This window comes from Pan paniscus, chromosome 10 (assembly GCF_029289425.2).
Source record: "Pan paniscus chromosome 10, NHGRI_mPanPan1-v2.0_pri, whole genome shotgun sequence".
NCBI classification, from domain to species: domain Eukaryota; kingdom Metazoa; phylum Chordata; class Mammalia; order Primates; family Hominidae; genus Pan; species Pan paniscus.
This window is the reverse complement of record NC_073259.2, coordinates 21,358,236-21,381,096: the sequence shown is the minus strand read 5'-3', so window position 1 is coordinate 21,381,096 and position 22,861 is coordinate 21,358,236. Positions and strand designations below refer to the sequence as shown.

At 39.5% G+C, this 22,861-nt stretch overlaps 1 protein-coding gene across 1 annotated transcript in view; it reads right to left on the bottom strand.

Annotated features, from left to right (window-relative positions):
- Window positions 1-22,814, bottom strand: part of DERA (deoxyribose-phosphate aldolase) — a 125,353-nt gene extending 102,539 nt beyond the window's left edge. The window contains exon 1 of the mRNA XM_003816530.6: window positions 22,662-22,814. Coding sequence (XP_003816578.1) covers window positions 22,662-22,692 — 31 coding nt within the window. The 5' untranslated portion in view covers window positions 22,693-22,814. The remainder of the gene's footprint in view (window positions 1-22,661) is intronic.
- Between the last annotated feature and the right edge of the window lie 47 nt (window positions 22,815-22,861).

The window sequence follows — 22,861 nt, the reverse complement described above, 5'->3', positions numbered from 1 at the left end:
GTTTTCCTCAGCAATTCACATATCAGAAGTTGTTTGAGAAATGTACTTCTTGTCTTGAATCAAGAAGTCGAAGAAACAGGCAGTTAAAATATCTGTTAAGTTTCCCACCCATTTTGTTTTGAATTTACTATAGTTCCAAGTGAGTTTATTGTAAAACTTTTTTTTGTTTTTTTTTTAAGACAGAGTCTCACTGTCACCCAGGCTGGAGTGCAGTGGCACGATCTCGGCTCACTGCAACCTCCTCCTCCTCCCAGGTTCAAGCAATTCTCCTGCCTCAGCCTCCTGAGTAGCTGGGACTACAGGCGCCCGCCACCACGCACAGCTAATTTTTTTATTTTTAGTAGAGACGGGGTTTTGCCGTGTTAGCCAGGATGGTCTCGATGTTCTGACCTTGTGATTCACCCGCCTCGGCCTCCCAAAGTGCTGGGATTACAGGTGTGAGCCACCGTGCAGGGCCTATTGTAAAACTTCTAACAGCACAGTTCTAATACATCCAAATCCGCAGGCTGTCTACTGAGGCCAAGTACTGGGTAGCCATGGATGGAGATTCACAGGAATATACAAGGCACCAGCACTAGGAACACAGCCTTGACCTGGAAAAAGGGAACTCTAGGTTCTGGTTCTGTGATATGGGCCATTACTGGATTCACAGTTGAAAACCATGGATAACAATTTATGAATCACTAACTCCACCAGGCACTTTATTAGCTGTTTTACAGTGCTTTATCCTAGTACAACCAACTTGATGTTGGAGGCCTTCTCTGAGTAACTTAACCACAGAATTAGAAGGCAATCACTGACAAAAAGGAAAGAACCAGCTTACGTGGCCTGACAGTCATCATTTAATTGATCTGAGCAGCAGTGCTAAATATAGGGCATAACAGTATAGAACAAAGCAGGAAACTGGATTCCAGCTCCAACTCTGTCACTATGAAAAGATGAGGCTAACCGGAGAAGGTTTCAACAAGCCGACAGACCTGCCCTGATAGATCAGTAGAAATTAACTAAGAATCAAGGAGAAGACACACAGTTCAAACACTGAGTATAAAATGAAGACCAATTTGGGAATGGTGACAGCCTGTTTCCAAAACAGTAACAACGGTAAAAGTTACATGTGGGAGTAAAAATATGGTTGAATGGGTATATTGATATGAAGTCACAGAGAATCCTGAAATTCAAACTCTACACTTGAAATACCAGTGGATCACTGTCATCGATTTGATCAGATTGGTGTATAAGATAGACTGGAAAAATGGAGAAACTATAGCCAAGTTTCTGCCAATTTGGTATCACAAACATTTACTTATTTTAAAATCTAGGAGGAAAAAATTAATTTAATAAAATAGGAAATGGGAAAAATAACAAAATCAGAGGATCAGTGTGAAAAGTCCAATATCTAAGGAGTAGGAATTCCAGAAACAGATAATTTTAAAAAATGACAGGATGTGGAGAAAAGGGAACCTATGTTCACTGCGGGTGGAAATGTAAGTTAGTATAGCCATTATGAAGAATGGTATATAGAGGTTCCTCAAAAAATTAAAAACAGAACTACCATATGATCCGGCAATCCCACTACTGGGTATATATCCAAAGGAAGTGAAGTCAGTATGTTGAAGAAACATCTGCTCTACCACGTTCACTGCAGCACTATTCACCATAGCCAAGATAAGGAATCAACCTCAGTGTCTGTCAACGAAGAATGGATAAAGAAAATGTCGTAAACCTAAATAACAGAATACTATTCAGCCTTGAAAAAGAAGGAAATCCTGTCACTTACAACAATACAGATAATCCTGGAGGGTATTACATTAAGTGAAATACCACATAAAGGGTTCACTTAATATGTGGACTCTAAAAAAGCTGAATTCATAGAAACAGAGAGTAGAATGGTGTTACCAGAGGCTGGAGAGAGACGACTGGGGAGATGTTGGTCAAAGGGTACAAAAATTTCGGTTAGAAGATCTATTCAGTTCAAGAGATCTACTGTACAATATGTTAACTACAGTTAATAACAATGCATTGTATTCCTGAAAATCTTTAACAATAGACTTTAAATGTTCTCACCACATATTACACCTCAGTGAAATTTCTTTTTTAAATTATAGTGAAACTTTTTTTTTTTTGAAACAGGTTCTCACTGTTACTCAGGCTGAAGTGTAATGGCACAATCATTGCTCACTGCAACCTCCACTCCTCCCAGGCTCAAGCAATCCTCCCACCTCAAGTGGCTGGGACTACAGGCATGCACCACCACACCCAGCTAATTTTTGTATTTTTTATGGAGATGGGGTTTTGCCATGTTGTGCAGACTAGTCTCAAACTCCTGGACTCAAGTGATCTTCCCTCCTCGACCTCCCAAAGTGCTGGGAGACAGGAATGAGCCACCATGTCCAGCCAACAAATTATAGTGAAACTTTAAGGTAAAGTATCATATGGGTTCATACATTCTTGTCAAATTTGGAAAACACACACACATATTTACATACCTAAAGTTGTGAGTTAATCCTTGAACTAACAATGCTTTGGAAAGCTGTCATCTAAAAATCAGTTCTCTTTCATGCTTTTCAGTCAAATTAACATCTTGGATAAATTTGGTAACAGACAAAAGTTTCCATATCACAAGATGGTTTATTGTCAATATCTTGGTTACATTATTATATGCTCTTAGTCCATTTTGTGTTGCAATGAAAGAATAACTGAGACTGGGTAATTTACAAAGAAAAGGGGTTTATTTGGCTTACAGTTCTGTAGGCTGCAAAGTTCAAGAGTGTGGTGCTGGCTTTTGGTAAGGGCTTTTCTGCTGAGTCATAACATGGCAAAAGGTCAAAGGGGAAGCGGACACGTGAAAGGTAGCAGGTATGTGCAAAAAAACTCACAAGATCTTCCTCAAGAGAAGAAGAAACAGAAGAAAAAACGAGGAAGCCAGATTATTTTTAACAACCCACTCTCATGAGAATTAATCTATTCCCAAGAGAGCAAGAACTCACTCACCCACTCCCTCCCCAGAGACAGCATTAATCTGTTCACAAGGGATCCACCTCCATGACCCAAAGACCTCTCACTAGTCCCCATCTCCCAACACTGCCACACTGAGGATCAAATTTGAACATCAGCTTTAGTGTAGACAAACCACATCCAAACCATAGCATGCTCTCATGAAGATAACTCCATAAAAGACTTAATAAAGCACATTTAGATTTCCAAACATGTAGTTTTTCAACTTAATGTACTCTGGGAAAACTTCTGATGACAGTTTTGTCAAGCACCTAAATGTGCCTTACAGAGAGAATCATTACACGTTAGAGAAATTCATCAAGAAGCTGGATAACTTTGGCCCCCTGTTGGGTAAAGAGTCAACTCTCAGTGCTTTGAAAAGATTTAATCAATTATTCTAGGAACCAAGAGCTTCAGAGAAAATCCACTCAACTCTTTCCTCTCAATGAAAACTACTAGATGAAGAACTTTCCAAAATTAAAATTTTAGAATGTCCAATAATGCCCTGTTACTTATTGAATTTATACTATCAGTCAACTGAAAATGTTATTCCTAAAGCTGCTATTTATGCTGGATGTTGTGCTAGTCACGCAAGTTAGAGTGACTGCAAGAATACTTGCATGCTAAAACAGATCCGCAAACAATAAATCCTGTGAAAATATCATAAATATTATTTATATCTCCATAATAGAAAACACTTAAAACAATTTGAAAACTATTTCATTTAAATTTAAATAAGTATATTAAGCTCTCAAAAAAAGAAGAAACAATTAATGGAACTTGAAGATTATATAATATCTGTACCTATTTTTCCTGAAACTTACTGCCCTATTACCACAGCTCAGTACTCAATGTCCTACTCTTACCACAAACTACCCCACTTAAGTCTCATTTCAGGAAAAAATCTATTTTTGGTCATTTATACTTTACCATGAATTTAAGGTAATACAAGACCTCTCCCAGGAACATTTACTTTTCATACAAACTATGAAAAGCATATCTTATGAGGGGTGTTAACAACTTCATTTCCTGAAGTTTGTGAGTTCATACTATTCCTGATGCCTAACTTTTTAAGCAAATATTTTTTAAATGACCTACTGAGAATTACAACAGTAATTTTGCTATTAAAACTTATATATTTAAATTCTGAAACCAATGTCTATTTTGGCAACGACAAAAAAGTGTTACTGTTCTTAAGTAATAGTGTATGAACACTTGTCTCTGATTATTTATCTAAAATAGTCATAGGATGGTACCAGTGAGACTTATCAAATAAACACCTACTCTGTTATTTGGCTATTGATTAATTTTAAAGATGCTGATCAAAAAAGAATCTGAAAAATAAAAGAACTTGGGATGGATAAATTCCCTCAGGAAGAAAAAACAATTGATAACTACCCTTTAATCACATTTCCATATGAAAGAAAATCAGCATAAAGGTATTGAATACATGTCTAGTTTCAACTTCCATTATATCCTAGCACACATTGAGGCTCCAACTGCCTACACTCTTTGAATTTTTTTCCCTCACAACCTCACGTTATATTCCAGTCAGCAAATACCCCTGTTCACAGTTATTCTTTAGCTTTAAGGTCAGAATTTTCCAACATTCCTAATATATTTTGTGTAAAGGGAAGGGTCTGTAATTCTTATTGTGGCTCACTATATTCCAGGCACCACACCAACTGCTCTACAAATAATACCTCATTTAATCTTCACAGTTACTCTATGACCTAGCTTTTATTCACTATTTTTTACTTACAAAACTCAAAAATTATAGGTAGAAGAACCAGGATTTGAATGCCCGTCAGTCTCACTGAAAGTCCAATCTCTTTTCAAAAAAGCTACAGGTAATTAAATACTAACATCCCAACATATATATTTATTTGTGAAAATTTTAATCAGGATGGGCTCAAACTCTATAACCAAATTCTCTAACCGGGATACAGGGTCATTCTTCGAAACTGAAGTGAGCTAAGTTTTCAAAGAAAAATTTAAAAAAGAAAGATTTGTTGTGTAGCTACTGTATATGTACATACTGTATATGTACCTTTGCACTACCTTTGACTTGCAGAAAAAAATCAAATACTCTCCAGATCCCTACTTAACAGTCTCATGATCTCTGGTAATGCCTTTTTCTGTGCTTAAATATATACTTAAACATGCACACACAGACACGCACACAGAAGGAGCTTGGAATGTAGGTGTACCCCTTAAACAGCAGGCATCTAACATGTGCTAAAATACTGTGACTATATGCAGACAGGGCTGGAGCTGATATTGTCTCCCAAAACAAACAAACAAACAAGCCTCCGCTACATTATGGAGCACAGTGATTGCCAACACTGTCTGGGAGTATCTGTTCAAAACCGAATTAGAGGGGAAATCACCACCTGCTGGGTGCTGATTCAAAACACTGCTTCCCACGGCACCTGCTCTCTTTCTGCAATTTCTCCTCTGGAAGAAGTGACACAGGTTTTGACAAGGCGGCTGGTTTTCCCAGTGCTTTCAAATGCTCTGTGACAAGTCATCAAAAACTTTAAAGTACCCCATTCCACCTTTAAAAAGGGAGTCCTTAGATGTACCCACTCAGAAGTTAGTGTGGGTTAGCTCTGCAATCACTGTGGCCTGGATGCTGGTTGCTGGGAGACATTCTCCCTAGTGGGGCTCCACAGGGACACAAGCTTCCCGCCTCTGCTCCCCTGACCGGCTGAACCTGAAGCCCTGGTGGAAGAAGTCACGTGGCTGAGCCAGTGCTCTAAAGGAGCTGACTCCTGTCCAGTTTTCACAGAGAACGCTGCTCCCGTCTGCAGGACAGGATTTAACAGCTACAGATCTAGAAGGCTGAGAAAAGTAAGGTCAAGTGTACAAAAACCATGATGGACAGAAGTCAAAATGGCAAGATTTCAGGGACACCCAAAAGGCTCCCCACAACCAAATATTCCCTTTGGTTAAACATTTTAAACTGCACATATAAAGGGTCATTCCTTGGTACCAACCAAACTTACCTTTCCCAGGAAAAAGCTATTTACACCAATAGGCTTTCACACTTTAGTGAGAGCTGAATTTTCTATTCTTCTCCCAGACAGCTTTTCATAGGGGAAACTCTCCAAGTAGACACCTCAGGGGTGGGAAAAGCATGCAATAAGAGTCCAACACACCCACAGGCAAAATCTCCCCTACTTCAAAAGGGCTGTCCTTGCCATCAGCTGGCTCAATGACTCAAGGGTTAAGTAGTCCAAACAGGGTGATCTCAGCCCTTAGCCTTTTCCTGTGCTCACAATTTGCACATGGCATGTCCACCATATAGTCCAAAATGAAAATACAGAAAGAGTTGAAATTTAAAGTAATCCTTTTTGTTTCTTGTTCAAAAATCTCTGTAAGTGGAATAATGGGCAAGAAATTTAAAATTTGTTAATTAAAATAACACTTAGAGATTACCTGTAGATTTCATATCTACCTTCATTTTGGTCTTCCAATTAAGGCAGGTAATTAGAGATGATGGTCAAAGGGTACAAAGTTTCAGTCATACAAGAAAAGTAAGTCTTTGAGATCTACTGCACAGCATGGTGGCTACAGTTAATAATCATGTATGTTTCAAAACGGCTAAGAGAGTAAATTTCAGACATTCTCAACACAAAAACTAAGTATGTGAGGTGATGAAGTTAATCAGCTTGATTTAATCATTTCACATTGTATACATGTATCAAAATATTACATTTTATCCCATAAATAGATACAATTATTATTTTCCAATTTAAAAAGTTTTAACTATTTTTGAGCCAAGAACAGTTTCATTAAAATTAAAAGTTAGCAAGAGAAATATAAATTAACTTCTAATTCGTCTGCTACTTTTTCTTCCCTTATATGGTTTTTAGCCACTATTCCATGCCATATCAATCTAAATCTCATCCATGTAATCTCATTACATTTTGAATTCCTAATTTTTAAAAAAAGCATTTTTAAAAAGACAGATAATTAGCAGCTAGTTGTATATGGAATGTGAAGGTTATATGAATAATAAAACATACAAAAGTATATAAAGTAATTTTCAGATTGAGAGTGCAATCTCTGGAACCACATACACTACAGCTAATTCCTGGCTCACCATTCTCTTGCTAGCCGTATGACTATGGGCAAGTTGATTACTTTTCATACAAACTATGAAAAACATATCTTATGAGGGGTGTTAACAACTTCATTTCCTGAAGTTTGTGAGTTCATATTACTCCTGATGCCTTTTTAAGCAAATATTTTTTAAATGACCTACTGAGAATTATAACAGTAATTTTGCTATTAAAACTTACATATTTAAATTCTGAAACCAGTGTCTATTTTGGCAACGACAAAAAAGTGTTACTGTTCTTAAGTAATAGTGTATGAACACTTGTCTCTGATTATTTATCTAAAATAGTCATAGAATGGTACCAATGAGACTTATCAAATAAACACCTCTCAAAATATCAGCTCCCACATTTGTAAAATCAGGATAAAAATCGGAATAAAATTGTTGGGAGGAGTAGAAGACAATGCAGGGACCTAGAAAAGCCTAGCATGTTCTAAGTAATCAGTAAATATTAATCTTTATTATATGTATTACCATCTTCATGAAGAGCATCTCCCTTTCAAAATGTTTTAAGTAAACCAACTTTAACAAAATCAATTATATTATTATGTAACTACTTGATCATTATCATGTGTTAGCATGATAGACATAGCAGATAGTTTATGTACTTGACTATTCAGAAGGACCCCAGCAGCCTTTTCCAACAAAGGTTTCTCATTTGAACCACAAAACAAAAACACTCAAGAACAACTATTTTCTCAGTTCTCCAAGTGAAGAACTGGTATCCTTCTAGACACACTGGAGAGTTAATTCGTTACATATAACGGATGCCCTAAGGCATGAGGGCTGAATTCTTTTACAGAATTCCAGTTGTTGAAAGCTGCTAGAACTCCACTCAGAACCATCGTCCTGTTAGTTTACCCACAATTCTGGTAACCTTGATTCTCTTCTTTTTTTTTTTTTTTTTTTTTCTTTTTGAGACGGAGTCTCGCGCTGTCGCCCCAGGATGGAGTGCTGTGGCGCGATCTCCGCTCACTGCAAGCTCGGCCTCCCGGGTTTACGCCATTCTCCTGCCTCAGCCTCCGGAGTAGCTGGGACTACAGGCGCCCGCCACCGCGCCCGGCTAATGTTTTGTATTTTTAGTAGAGACGCTGTTTCACCGTGTTAGCCAGGATGGTCTCCATCTCCTCATCTCGTGATCTGCCCGCCTCGGCCTCCCAAAGTGCTGGGATTACAGGCGTGAGCCACCGTGCCCGGCCGATTCTCTTGTTTCTTGCCTACTGCATATTCGAAATAGCATATCTGAAGTGGAAATTGCTATGATAGACGAATGAGAGCCTGATCACAGGGGAGGAATTGAAAAGTTTATATCAAAATACACTCACTGAGCCAAGAGCAGTGGCACACACCTGTTGTCCCAGCTACTGAGGAGGCTGAAGCGGGAGGACTGCTTGAAGCCAGGAGTTTGACACAAGCCTTGGCAACATAGCAAGACTTCATCTTGAAAAGAAAAAACAAAAAAACAGTGCATCAAAAAAGAAGAGCAGTACTGGCCACTTGATTAGAGGAAAGTGGCTGTAAAAGCCTCAGGAGTTGACCAGGTACAGTGGCTCACGCCTATAATCCCAGCACTTTGGGAGGCTGAGGCGGGCGGATCACCTGAGGTCAGGAGTTCGAGACCAGCCTGGCCAACATAGTGAAACCCCGACTCTACTAAAAATACAAAAATCAGCCGGGTGTGTGATGGTGGGCGCCTCTAATCCCAGCTACTTGGGAGGCAGGAGAATTGCTTGAACCTGGGAGGCGGAGATTGCAGTGAGCCGAGATCGTGCCATTGTACTCCAGCCTGGGTGACAGAGTAAGACTCTGTCTCAAAAAAAAAAAAAAAAAAAGCCTCAGGAGTTGATGAGGGCCTCACTGCATGAAAACACAGCAGCTTTGATGCTTGTAAGGTCCTCTAAGTCAGCAAAAATGATTAAATTCTCCCCATTGCACTGCACCTCCCACAGGGACTAAACCTTCAAAGTTCTACTTCTTCAGGAGATGATACTAGGCAATTCTGATTTCCTTGAAAATCTGTGAATTTTAATTTCCTTGATAATTTACAGATAAGTTATAAAGGTAATCTATGTATACCTTTACAATTAGGCAAAAACATTTTTTAAAGATACTTAATTTTAGAACAATTTCACTCCCAGATGGTTCAAGTTTTAAACATCTTTTTTTTTCACACTTAAAAGAGTAAAGCTGCCACAATGATTCGTTCTCCAAAGTTTACAGATAGGTAGGCCTTTTTTATGTTCTAGTTACTGTCTTTGGTGTTAAGGGGCATGTGTTCAAAATAGTAAGAAGAAAATTTACAGAGAAAAAAATAATTAAGCATTAAAACTCAAGAGGAATAAGAGAAGGGTTTATGAAAGTGAAGGAATTTAAGCTTCACCTTCAAGGCTAGGGATAATTTCCAATAGCAGAGCAGATAACATCAAGAGGCATTCTAAACAGGCCCAACATTCCCAAAGAACAAAGACCAAGACAGCCTGACAACAGCAAAGGGGTTGGGGCTGGGGGGTGGGAGGGTAACAGGAATGGGGCCAAATGACCCAGGATCTTCAAAGAGAGAGAGAATGAAGTGTCTGGGCTTGGTACACCAGGCAGTAAAAGGCCATTGTAACTTCCCAGACAAGGGGAGCAATGCTTCCTTATTCATTCAACAAACACTGATGAAAACAAGTCTTCACATTATGAAAAGTACTGTTCAAGGTGACATAAGTGATACAGACGCCCGATAAGCACAGATCCTACCCTCAAGCAGCCTATTAATAAGGCAGCATTAGAACATAAAAACACAAGGCTGAAATTGGTAGGTACCATAAAAGAAGGCAAAGTATCTTAGCAGATCAGTGTTGAAATGTCTAGCAGAGGAGACCAAGTAAGCCTTCAGGGAGGAGGTGAAATGGTGAAAGCCAAGTATTTTCACAATATACGATCGATTGGAATTACAATAGTGGCTACCATTTATTGATCACTCATCAAGTTAAAGGTAATTTAATTATATATCTCACTTAATAGTCTCACTAACTCTACCAGGTAGCCATTAGGTCCATTTTACAGATAAAGAAACAGCTGAAGCTCAGATATTAAATTACTTGTTCAAGGTCACACCATACTTGTCAGGGCTAAGATGGAAACACAGATCTCTATAATTCAAAAATCCAAGTTATTTCTAGAATATTGTATTTGTAATCTCTACGGTGAAAAATATATTTACTGAGTTCAATTATTTAACTTTTATATATATACATTTTAATTTTAGAAACAGGGTATTGCTCTGTCACCCAGGCTACAGTACAGCAGTATGATCATCACTGTAACCTTGTCCCGCCTCAGTTTCCAAGGTAGCTGCGACCATAGCGGCATACCACCACACCCAGCTAATTTTGAAACTTTTTGTTGGAGTCTGCTATATTGCCCAGGCTAATCTCAAACTCCTGGGCTCAAGCGATCCTCCCACTGCAGCATCCCAAAGAGTTAGGATTACAGGCATAAGCCACCTAACCCAACCACATATATAATTTTAATAGAATTTTATAGACAACTCTATTTTCAGTCTTTAGAATTCTTACCTGGCTAACATCATTCAAATATTTCTGGATAGAATTATTTGGCTGTTACTCACTAACTCAATTATTTTCTTCAACTAAAGACAGAGAATACAGTAATTTGTTTAAGTAAGATTACATACTTTTCATGAAATGAAAGAACATTCTGAAGGAACCAAATAATCAGAAAAGCAAATTGGAGATGAATAAATGTGTTCTATTTGAAAAAACAACAAGAAAAAGTTTAACCAAATATGGATTTTCCAGGGGCAGATGAGAAAGCCCAGAGGTAAAGAAACCAGCTATGAAGCCACCATTGTGATTCAGATGTGTGACAGAATGAGCCAAGCCTAGGGAATAGAAGAGAGGAAGAGATGAATTCACAGGATATTTTTATGAAAAAAAAAAAAAAAGGAAGACAATAACCAATATTCTGCCATGCAGAGGAATGAATACAAAATAAAAGGCTCTGTTCACATAAGAATTTTTAAGTCAAGGTATACATTCATGAGACATCTAGAGAAAAAGAAAATATAATGTGTCTAGTCATCAGAGATAGGGCTGAAAATGTAAACTGATCACTGGAATTCAGAGCCTTGAAAGCCAGAGAAGATTATGCTGGCCAGAGAAGGAAGGAAAAGGTCTGAACTCCAAGCACAGGGAACATTCTAGACCTACAATTCCACCAAATGGTCATTTTAAGGAATGATCAGAAGACTCAATGAAGTTCGGAACCAGAAGGGTTTTCAGAAATCTGTGTCTGTTTTTTAAAAACAAAAACAAAAACCACTATTTTTTAGAGCAGTTTCAGACTCACAGCAAAATTGAACAGAAGGTACAGAGATTTCCCACATAAGCTTTGCCCCACACATGCATAGCCTCCCCCATTATCAACATCCCCCACCAGAGTGGTACAAACCTTACAACTGATAAACCTACATTCTCGTGTGTCTGTTTTACAGACTTGGAAAGTACAAGCCAGTATACTGAAGCCCCTCCCCACGCCGCAAGGTTCCACAGTTGGATGCTATCAGATCTACAACTAAAGTGCCTGGGTCCCAATCCTGTATCCTTCCCAGATAAACCACAATGCATTCAATGAAGCACAAATGGGCAGGTACACATTCCCTGACATTCTTTCCACAGGATACCTAATTTCAACTTGGCCTGTAAAAACAACTACTGTCAAGCACCAAAACAACTGAACTTTCTCTAGGATGCTTTTCTTTCAGACAGTCTTCAGTATTATCAGCATCAATGCCTATTTTCTAGACTCTACATGCTAATCACTGTGTCCCAAAATTTCTCTTTATTAGTTAGTAGTTTAATGCAACACTCAGTCAAATATAGCATTCATCTGCAGACTGAAATTATGATTTTTTTCTTGCTGGAGACAGATCTATGGAAATGTTTTCACTAATAAAAATCCATATGAGATCTTTGCCTAGCTAAAGAGATTTCCCACAGCATTTTTAAATCATTATCTAAAGGTTAATAATACAATGTTGACTGGCTAATCATTTCAAACAGGGCAAGTGCATATCCTGATGATGGCCACAGTTTGCTTTCCTTGACAAGAATAAGGCAGTGTACTTCCCCAGGGATATTTTAAAATTTGATGAAGGTAAGCTTCTCAAGGGCAGGGCTCCTAAGTTCTATTGCTCTTGTAGCTTTCACAAAGACATGGACAGTGATGAGTTCACAGTACTCAACATACACATGCTGAATGAATGACTTTGAGATTATAATAATGATTGCCTCCTAAGAAGTCAAAAGTTAAAAAAGGAAAACTCTGCTTATAAAGACACAAAACTAAAATAAATTTCTTGTTTATTCCTTGGAAAATTATTTATTATTATTATTATTTGAGATGGAGTTTTGCTCGTCACCCAGGCTGGAGTGCCATGGTGTGATCTCGGCTCACTGCAACCTCTGCCTCCTGGGTTCAAGCGATTCTCCTACCTCAGTCTCCCGAGTAGCTGGGATTACAGGTGCTCGCCACCAAGCCCGGTTAATTTTTTTATGTATTTTTAGCAGAAACAAAGTTTCACCATGTTGACCAGGCTGGTCTCGAATGCCTGAACTCAGGTGATCTGCCCACCTCAGATTCCCAAAATGCTGGGATTACAGGCATGAGCCACCATGCCTGGCCTCTTTGGAAAATTATTAGAAGCACTTAAGTTTCTTGCTACTTACTGAAGAAAAAATAATCTCCCTCAAAATACCACAATATACAAATCTTGAGCTCCTTCACCAAATACAATAGGAATTGTTACAACCTACTTTCTTCCCTGAGTCCAAAATACAAACTTAATCCATAATCTCAAGGAAACATGAATATGTTTTTTTCTACCAGAAAATTAACGGAATTACTCTTTCTGGTTAATCTCACATCTTCAGCTAATGGGATTAGGGGTCTATCTCCTCCAGTCTCTGAGACCACAGAGAAGATATCCTTATGTCAATTTCCAAAATCATCAAGAACACTGATTATATCCTTCCACTAACCACTGGCATCATTTGAATAAAGTATGTCCCTTTTCAGACACAGTGCACTTTTCAGATATATGCACTTACTTCACTACGTCACCCCGATGTTTCCAACATGCCTTCACATTCACTTTAACACATTTCTTCACTTATCTCAATCAAATAAAAAGGCTTATTTCTTCCCATATTTGCTTACAGAAACTTTGCTTATCAGTGTAAAATATATGATATATAAAGATAATAAGATTAAGGTAAAAATGACATAAGATTTATCAAAAAACAATAGCTCTTAATTAAAGATTTCTCTGAATCTGAACCTGGGTCTACTCCACAGCTTACTGCATGGTTCTGCCCCTGCAGTATTCATTCATAAGAGCTATCTGGGAATCTTATAAAAATGCAGACTCATGGGCTTTCTCCCCATAATACAAATAATTTGGTATTTTTGGGGGGGGGGGTTTTTTTGAGACGGAGTCTCGCTCCGGATGTATTGCCAGGATGGAGTGTAGTGGCGCAATCTCGGCTCACTGCAACCTCACCTCCTGGGTTCAAGCAATTCTCCTGCCTCAGCCTCGAGAGTAGCTGGAACTGTTACAGGCATGTGCCACCACGCCCAGCTAATTTTTATACTTTTAGTAGAGATGCGCTTTCACCATGTTGGCCAGGATGGTCTCAATCTCTTCATCTCATGATCCGCCCGCCTCAGCCTCCCAAAGTGCTGGGATTACAGGCGTGAGCCACCACGCCCAGCTCCCATAATACAAATAATTAAAGTTATTGTGGGGCTCAGGAATCTGTATTTTTTAACAAGCATCTTAGGTGATTCTAAGGCAGGGTCAGAGCCCAGCCAAGCTCATGGTAAACTAGTGGAAAAGAAGGTAAAACAACGTGCTAGACTAAACCAGCATAGACAGAGCCTGAATTTCCATTCCAGGACTACCTCTAACCAGCCATGTGGCTACAGGCTTGACTTCCCTAGGTCTCAGTTTTCTTACCCACAACAGAAGGGGTCTGGACTGATACCAAACATGCCTTTCTGCTAGGAAATTCCATGACATGAAAAACAACAACAAAAAGAGGTAGCCTTATAAATGTGGACTCTATTATTTTCCTAGAAAAGAGTATCTGAAATATTCATAAGAGGTAATGTTTATTCAAGAATCTCTACATCACAGATAAGGAGTCTCTATCTATACCTTCAGCAGGCCAGATACCTAGTTCAATGTCAAATTTTAGACATTTGAATGAAATCTCTTTTCTGTCTCTCTCCCTTCCTCCCTCTCTCTCTCTCTCTCTCTCACACACACACACACACACACACACTTCTTTCTGAGGCTGTGGGGCAGTCCATTAGGCGGACAGTTGAAAACCTTATCTGAATCTGGATTATGAGAGCAGTTAATCTGGATATTTTTCCAGACTTTAAAGACCTTAGCATCATTAACCACCTTCCAAAAGAACAAAGACACCAGTTAAGTGGCACCTTTTTAGGAAATAACTACCAGCAGCTACTCTTGTCTTAGACTTTGCTTTGCGGGAGGAAGGCCTGACTATACAAAGACAGCCAGAAGTTGCAGCCAGAGTGTCTCAACATTTAAAAAATCTGTATAGTTTGCTGGAGCCAAGATTAAACATTTATCCTTCCCTTGCAACCACTTTGGTTTCTAGGGAACTCACTGTTACAGCTGAGGCAGGCTGAGGAGAAGTACATTCGTACACACACACACAACACACACCAAAGTTAACTGAAAAATTTCAAAGTGCCTTTTTATGCCTTTAACTCAAAAGATGAACACATTTCAAGGTGACCCAATCCTCAAGTGACAGACAGTGTTTTAAAAGGGCCAGAGCTCTCCACTTAAACAATTTCTGGTGACATGTTTAAATCGCATCCTCAAGGGCCCTGTCTGCTGTCTCATTTACTAGTCTTTCTTTCCTGGCAGAAGCATCCCATTTTAAGTAAGTGCTTGAAGTTTTTCTTCCTTCCTAATAATTAAAATCCACCGGGCTTAGATGCTTTTTAAAAAAAAATGTTTTTTAACTTAGCAGGCACCGCAGAGGACTTTTAATTATTTAATTATACAACAAAACCAAATTATTACTTTATAGTTTTTCTATTTATCAAACAGTATCACAATAATAAAAGACAGCCTCATCATTTATGCTTACAAGCAAAAAGTAAAAGACTTCTAAGGTAAAATCAAAGTAGTTAGCATTCACAAAAGGATGCCCCAGTTAAAATCTAAAATGTACATAATTATTGACTCAGTGTATGTATTTCATACATAGGCTATGAAGGATTTTTTTTTCTTTCTTCATGAAAACATTACTCTTAGCCATTATAGTATAATGAGAAGATTACACTAGATACCTGAAAATTGAGCTCCTATAGTTAATGAAACATGCCAGGCTGCTTTTGCTAGTCCCTTTGTAGAAACTACTCCGTCAGAAACATCTTCTCCAAAAAACCCTCCCTGGACCGTCTGTGAATTCGTCTTTATCCTTCCAATCCCACCACGTTCCTGTTGTCAGTTTTAACATGCCGTTATGTGGTGATTTACATAAACATCTCCCTTAGTTGCCTGTGAGCTCTGGGAATGCAGAGACCAAGTCAGGCTCACCTTGGCATCCCTGCCATGACCATGAGCAGCAAGTAACAAGTGCCAGGAACAGCAGGCACTCCACATAAAGGGTTTTAAAATATTCTTATATATTTACATTTTAAAAATTAAAAAAAACAAATTATTCTGGCCCCCTTCCCCTTCCCAAACAATTGTCCTAAACCGCTGGGGTGGGGCACTGAAGAGGAGGTGAACAACATAGTTATTTGAGCCAGATTGAAATGGGGGCACCACTATGGCCCACAGTGGGCCAAACAGTATGGGGTAGCCCAGAGGCCAATCAGAACAAGGAGGGGATCTGCACAAAGTGGAAGCAAGACATGGGGAGTGGAAGCGCAAGCAGGGTAAGGAGGGTATCCACCTGGAGAGGGAGGAGAGGCGGCCGGGCACAGAGCTCCACAGCCCCACACTAAGGTAACAGGGAGATTTGTGTAGGCAGCAGCCTGCTGTGGGGGACCAAGCACCAGCGGGATGAGGAAGGCAGCCTCACAGGAGGGAGGCCCAGCTCAGGGGTCAGAGCCTGAGAACAGTGAGAAGAACGTCTGCTGGGGCCAGGGGAAGCATGTGGAGTGTTTCAAATATGGAAAGGGAGAACACTGGGATAAATCCTGTGGTGTTGGACCAGAACTGGTGGTATTAGTGTGAAATCATGGTTTTCACTATGTAGATACAGAGAGATGATAGGTAGATGAATCTAGAAGTGTGTGTATATACAGTACATATATTTTTCAGCTCTGCCAGCTGAGGGCCTTGGGAACAGAGTCACCCATCACAATGAGCATACCTAGTGCTCAGATCTTGGCTTCTCAGTATCGTTATCCACTGAAAAAAATGCTCCCTGGAGAACTGGCTGACTTTGGTGCTGGGAAAGGGAAATTATAAGATAAGCCAGAAATACCTTGTTGAAACACCCACCCCTACCCCAGTCTGTGGAAAAACTGTCCTCCACAAAACCAGTTCAGTCCCTGGTGCCAAAAAGGTCCGGGACCGTTGGTGTAAAGCAAAGGGTAAAAAACTTGTAATCAGAAGTTCTGCATTTGAGTCTTGACCTCAACTCTTACTAGCTCTGAGGTATAATAAGCAAGTTACTTGTGTTTTCTGAGCCTTAGTTTTCTCATCCATGAAATGAGAATGATAATGCCTAGCACAATGGATTCCTGGGAGAATTAAAAGAGATTATGTTAGAAAAGCACTCTATGAAATCTAAAGTAACATATGTATGTTAAGTATTAAATATTAAAGAGAAAAAAATTAGATTCAGACATAAAACCCACATTAACTTAAAATTACGCAAATCAATTTTATTGTTTAAAGAAACCTCAAGTTAACTCCAGTTGGGAAATTCCCTGCAGAAATCTAAAAATTTTTTAATTCTCTTACCACCTGAGCTAAGAGCTAGAGTCAAATTTTCATATGCCACCTAATGAAGAATACACTGCCTTATGTTTTAGTTTTTTGTTTTTGTTTTTTCACTAGGAATTGACTTTTTTAACTTAAAGGCAAAATTTAAAGGCCTCTATCTCAATAAAAGAAATATGAGGACTTTGTAAGGTGTAATAGGTCACTTCTCACTTGTAACCCATAGATTCCTTAAACTGTTTATCTTGTTTACAGCTAAAGAGATTCCAGTTCTATTTTTCAGGAAACTACTAAGAGAAACTCCAGATGTAGAAATTCGGGACAAAAAAGTCACTCTAAATTAACAAAATTATCAAATACTTCACTATTTCTACTTAATTTTTTTTAACCTAAAGAACAAGAGCCTGGCACAGTGACTACAGCCTATAGTCCCAGCCACTTGGGAGGCCACAGAGGGAGAACTGCTTGAGCCCAGGAGTTCAAGACCAGCCTAGGCAACACAGCAAGACCCCATCTCTTATTTTAAACATTTTTTAAAAGAATACATCAAGAAACAGGATTGTGCCAGGTGCGACGGCTCATGCCTGTAATCCCAGTACTTTGGGAGGCCGAGGCAGGTGGATCACCTGAGGTCAAGAGTTCAAGACCAGCCTGGCCAACACAGTGAAACCCCATCTCTACTAAAAATACAAAAACTAGCTGGGCATGGTGGCGCATGCCTGTAATCCCAGCTACTCAGAAGGCTGAGACTGGAGGCTCACTTGAACCCGGGAGGCGGAGGTTGCAGTGAGCCGAGATGGCGCCACTGCACTCCAGCCTGGGTGACAGAGTGAGACTCTGTCTCAAAAAAAAAAAAAAAAAAAAAAAGAAACAGTATTGTTTTTTAAACCTAGAAGCTAAGGCCAGCCCAAAGACTGGAGCATGAAAGGTAACGTTTTACAAAACTGCAAGAGACGAAAACAAACACACACACAAAGAAAAGCCCCACTCTGTTCACCTTGAGGTCACTCCCTGGTCACCATCACATGATGCTCTGAGGCTCATCAGTATATCCACATGAAGCAGTTCCTGAGGAAGTCTGGTTTTGACATGCCATCCTTGAAAACTTCACTAACATCGAACCCTACTCTCATAATCTACCAAAGTTTGGACTTTTCCATTCTCCCTCAGGATAAATTGCATCTTCTCTGAAACAAACTGCAATGGTTAAGATGTGGATTATGGCAATAAAACAGTAAACTTTATGTTTTAAACAGACAAATCAAACCTAAAAGAGTAACATCAACAGTATTCACCAGTTATCTATTTGACTCTTCTGACATCAGGGTGTAGTGCTCCCAGTTAGCACCAGTCGATACAGTGTGGTTGTTTAAGCATGTAGCATTATTAGCACCAGATCACCTGGGCTTGAATTCTGGCTCTGCCACATTAGCTATACCTAACTGGTTTTCGGCAAGTTACTTAAAACTCCCTGTACCTCAGTTTGCTCGTGTGTAAACATGGATCATGCTATCCCCTCACAGGGCCATTGTGGACTAAATGAGAATTTCAAGCATTCAGCATAGTGCCTTACAAGTAGCTAGAGCTCTGTGTTGACACTATCATTATACCCAGCACCTAAGCACAGTGTCTGCACACAGTAGGTATCAAATAAGGTGAAGAATTATTATGCAAACAGATAGCCTTTGCCTACTGTTGAGGTTTAAGATGCCATTCTAGGCCATGCACGGTGGCTCATGCCTATAATCCTAGCACTTTGGGAGGCAGAGGCTGGAGTATCACTTGAGGCTAGGAGTTTGAGACCAGTCTGGTCAACATACTGATACATGGTCTCTATTGAAACAATAAATAAACAAATAAATAAATAAATATCCATTCCCAAAATTAAACGTTAACTTTGCAGTGGAAAATCACCATCACCCAAATCAGAAACATTCTGTACCCAAGTTATACTTCAGCAGGAATGCCAAAAATGAGCTCCCTAAATCCCTAATTCATAGGTTCTTTTAAAAGGAAATTAAAAATTATAACGCAAAAGGACCAGGACATTCTGTTTTCACAACCCATTTAAAGCACAGTCTAGGTACATCTATCTAATTTTAGACAAAAATAAATGAAAAATAATTGCACATCACACTTGCATTTAATTGTAGCTCTAGCTTTATGTCCAGGTCCTGAACCAGACCGATTAATAGCTCTGTGAAGGCAGTGACCATCCCTGATTATCTTGTACCCCCAGCCTAGGGTAATACTACCCAGTACAGATTGGTACTCAATAACTACCTAAATAAATGTGCTCCTTAAAATAAAAAAATCCCACCAGCCTGGCCAACATGGCAAAAACCCGTCTCTACTAAAAATATAAAAGTATTAGCCGGGCTTGGTGGCAAGCACCTGTAATCTCAGCTACTCGGGAGGCTGAGGCAGGAGGATTGCTTGAACCTGGGAGACGGAGGTTGCAGTGAGCCAAGATCACAGCACCGCACTCCAGCCTGGGCAACAGAGGGAGACTCTGTCTCAAAAAAAAATACAAAATCCCATCATGGTTATTTTTCAGATATCTTTGAAATGTTGCTTTTTGAACAGAAGAGTTTTCAGACACACAGAGACAGAGCAGGGAGATCCTTAGAAGTCATCTAATAACACCCCCATTCTCCAGACGCCTCCAAAGATAACATTTGCAAGGAAGTTACACTGTCTACATCTTTTATAGGCTTCTTGAGATATCTCTGAAGACAGATGTAACAAAACTGAATCTTAATAATACTTACAAAGAGGAAGAAGGTGCCAAGCTTCACAGCATCTGTCCATGCAACCACACACGGGGACCAGGTAGATTCCCCAGTTCCCCCAAGTAAGAAGCAGCTCTCAATTCATTCCTTCATTCAACAGACTTTTTCTTTCTTTTTTTTTTTTTTTTTAATCTTTTTTGAGACACAGTCTGTCTCCAGTCTGTTGCCCAATGGAGTGCAGTGGCACAATTCCAGCTCACTGCAACCTCCACTCTCTGGGTTCAAGCGATTCTCGTACCTCAGCTTCCCAAGTAGCTGGGACTACAGGCATGCGCCACTATGCCCAGCTAATTTTTGTATTTTCAGTAGAGATGGGGTTTCGCCATGTTGGCCAGGCTGGTCTCCAACTTCTGATCTCAAGTGATCCGGCTGCCTTGAGCCTCCCAAAGTGCCAGGACTATAGGCATGAGCCACCATGCCTCAAGACATTTTTGAGGGCCTTCTGTGTACCAAACACTATTCTAGGTACTTGGGACACATCAGTGAACAAAAGAAAGATCACTACCCACGTGACACCTGCATTTTAGGCAATAGTTAAGTGGCATCTAATAAAATAGAAGAATATCTGTACATTTTAATAGACTATATAGGGCATAATAGTCTAGGTACAAAACTTGATAGTACCTTGGAGATCATTAAGCCATTGGTTCTCAAACTTGGGTATGCTTCAGTACTACCCACAGGATTTGTTAAAACTCAGAATGCTGGGCCCCATCCTCTAATATGAAAGCTAGAGGGTACATTCCCTATTTGGAAAACATCTTTCATACATCCAAATGCCAATGTTTTCCTTAAAGACTTTTTAATCATGAGGGTCAGGTTTAGTCTCAAAGGAACTCAATGTTTTTTTAAGTCTATGAACTAGAAGTACATACACCAAATCATAAATAACAGTGATTGGACTAGTAATAATACTACAACATTTTTGTGCTAACTGTATTTTCTAGAATTTTTACAATAACCATGAATTCCTTTTGTAATAAGAAAAGGGAAGCAAAAATGTTAATTTATTTTAGAAATTAGTTACGATGTTTATTAAAAAGACTTTCAACTAGAAAACTATTTTAAAAATCATCAGTTAATATACTGCATAAATTAATACTGAAAGATTTTTTTCCCTAGTACCTAATTCAAACAACTTATTTTAGCATTTCAGTTTAAACCTGTTTGGATTAAGGATTAATACCCGTGAAGGAAAAAAATCTGATTTTAACAAATAAGATAATAAATACGAAGCTATGATCATTTCGATAGCTGCATAAAAACCACATTTACTATTGTTCTACCTGGCAATTATTTATGTCTATACTTTTACTTTTCAACAAATTAATGGAAGTGATTGATTCTAATTACTGCAAATAAATAAATTTAAAAATGGTTCAATTATGTTTTTTGAAAGAAAAATTTAAAACGTCTAAGTTTTGGGAAATTTAGGGCACATCCTTGATGTATGCATAGTCACATGGTCATATTCCTGGGAATACCCAGGTAAGACACCACCCCAAACTTGCCCCATATCCACCACCTTCAAGGATATTCCAATCTAAGAAATAATGCCGTTATTACTAAAGACCACGTTCCAGAGATAGGACTAGAGTTTAAAACATAATCAGCTAGAGGACAGTGACTAAAACAAAATCAACCAGGTTAGTAAATCAACTGTCTTTAAAATGATAGATTTACTCTCTTACCATTCGACAAAAAATCCAGAACACCTCTTGGAAGTGCAGACTGTTTAAGTACCAGTCACTTTTAAGGAGGGCGAAAAGGACCTACCTATATGTGTTACATATAATTTACAGCCAATTTTCTCAAAATTAGCCCCTAAAACCATAACTCCATATACTCATACTATCTATACTGAAGACTTACTAGGTGTCCACAATATACCAAACTACTTTACATGTATCCTATTTAATCTCCTAACGGCCTTATAAGGTAACTACCACTACAATAACCATTTTACAGATGAAGAAACTTAAGCGCAAAGTTATTAATTTGTCCGAAGTCACACAGGTAAGAAGTTAAAGATCCTGGATACACAGATATCCAAGCTATAATACTTAAACGAGACGCTTAAACCTTCTCTTGATCATGGTTTTGCTGTTTGAATTATAAATTTTTCACATGTTAAGAAATCTGAACTAAGGTTTCTTGCCAGTATTTGAACAATATAAAAAAAGGTGAAAACTGGGAAACAACACAGGTACTTTAACAAATCTTTGTAACTCTAAAATCCCATGAATCTGCAGTGTTACATTTTGAGCACAGACGGCTGACAACTTTTCCACGAGCACGGCCACTTCAAGGTTACGGTTAAAATTATCTACGGAAATACTGCATTAAATTACACAAGTATTCTATTAAAAGGAGGAGAAAGAAGGTTTTTATCTGGTTTTACCTGCTTGGGGGTTGTTTGTTTTGGGTTTTGTTTTTTGGGTTGTTGGGTTTTCCAACCAGCGAGCTAGAGTGAACGAAAAGGCAGGAAGATAATAATCTAACCCTTTCCTACTCCTTCCGCACACAAGAGTAAAAGCTTAGGTGCAAAGACGAGCGGCGCGAACGTGCCGGGTTCGGCCTTTACTTGGGGTGAGGGCTGACCAGACGCCACTGCTTCCCGCCCCAGCGAAAACCCCTCGGGGACCCACAGCCAGGGCACTGGGCGGCAGCAGGCCCCGCGCTAGTCCCGGCGGCGCTGAACGCGAGGGAGAGGGAATGGGGAGCCCCGCGGGCCCCTTACCGAGCTCGGTGCCCCGATTGTACGCGGACATGGCGCGGGCAGCTCCGGAGCTGCCGGCTGGTAGGCGCCCGCCTCTGCGCCGCACCCGGCCCTTCCTCCTTCCCGCCAGCTGGAGCGCTCGCCCCGCCCCTGCCCGCTCCCGGGGCGGAGTCGCGGGCCCGGGCCACGAGGTCTGTACCCTAGGCCTATTGCTCCGCAAG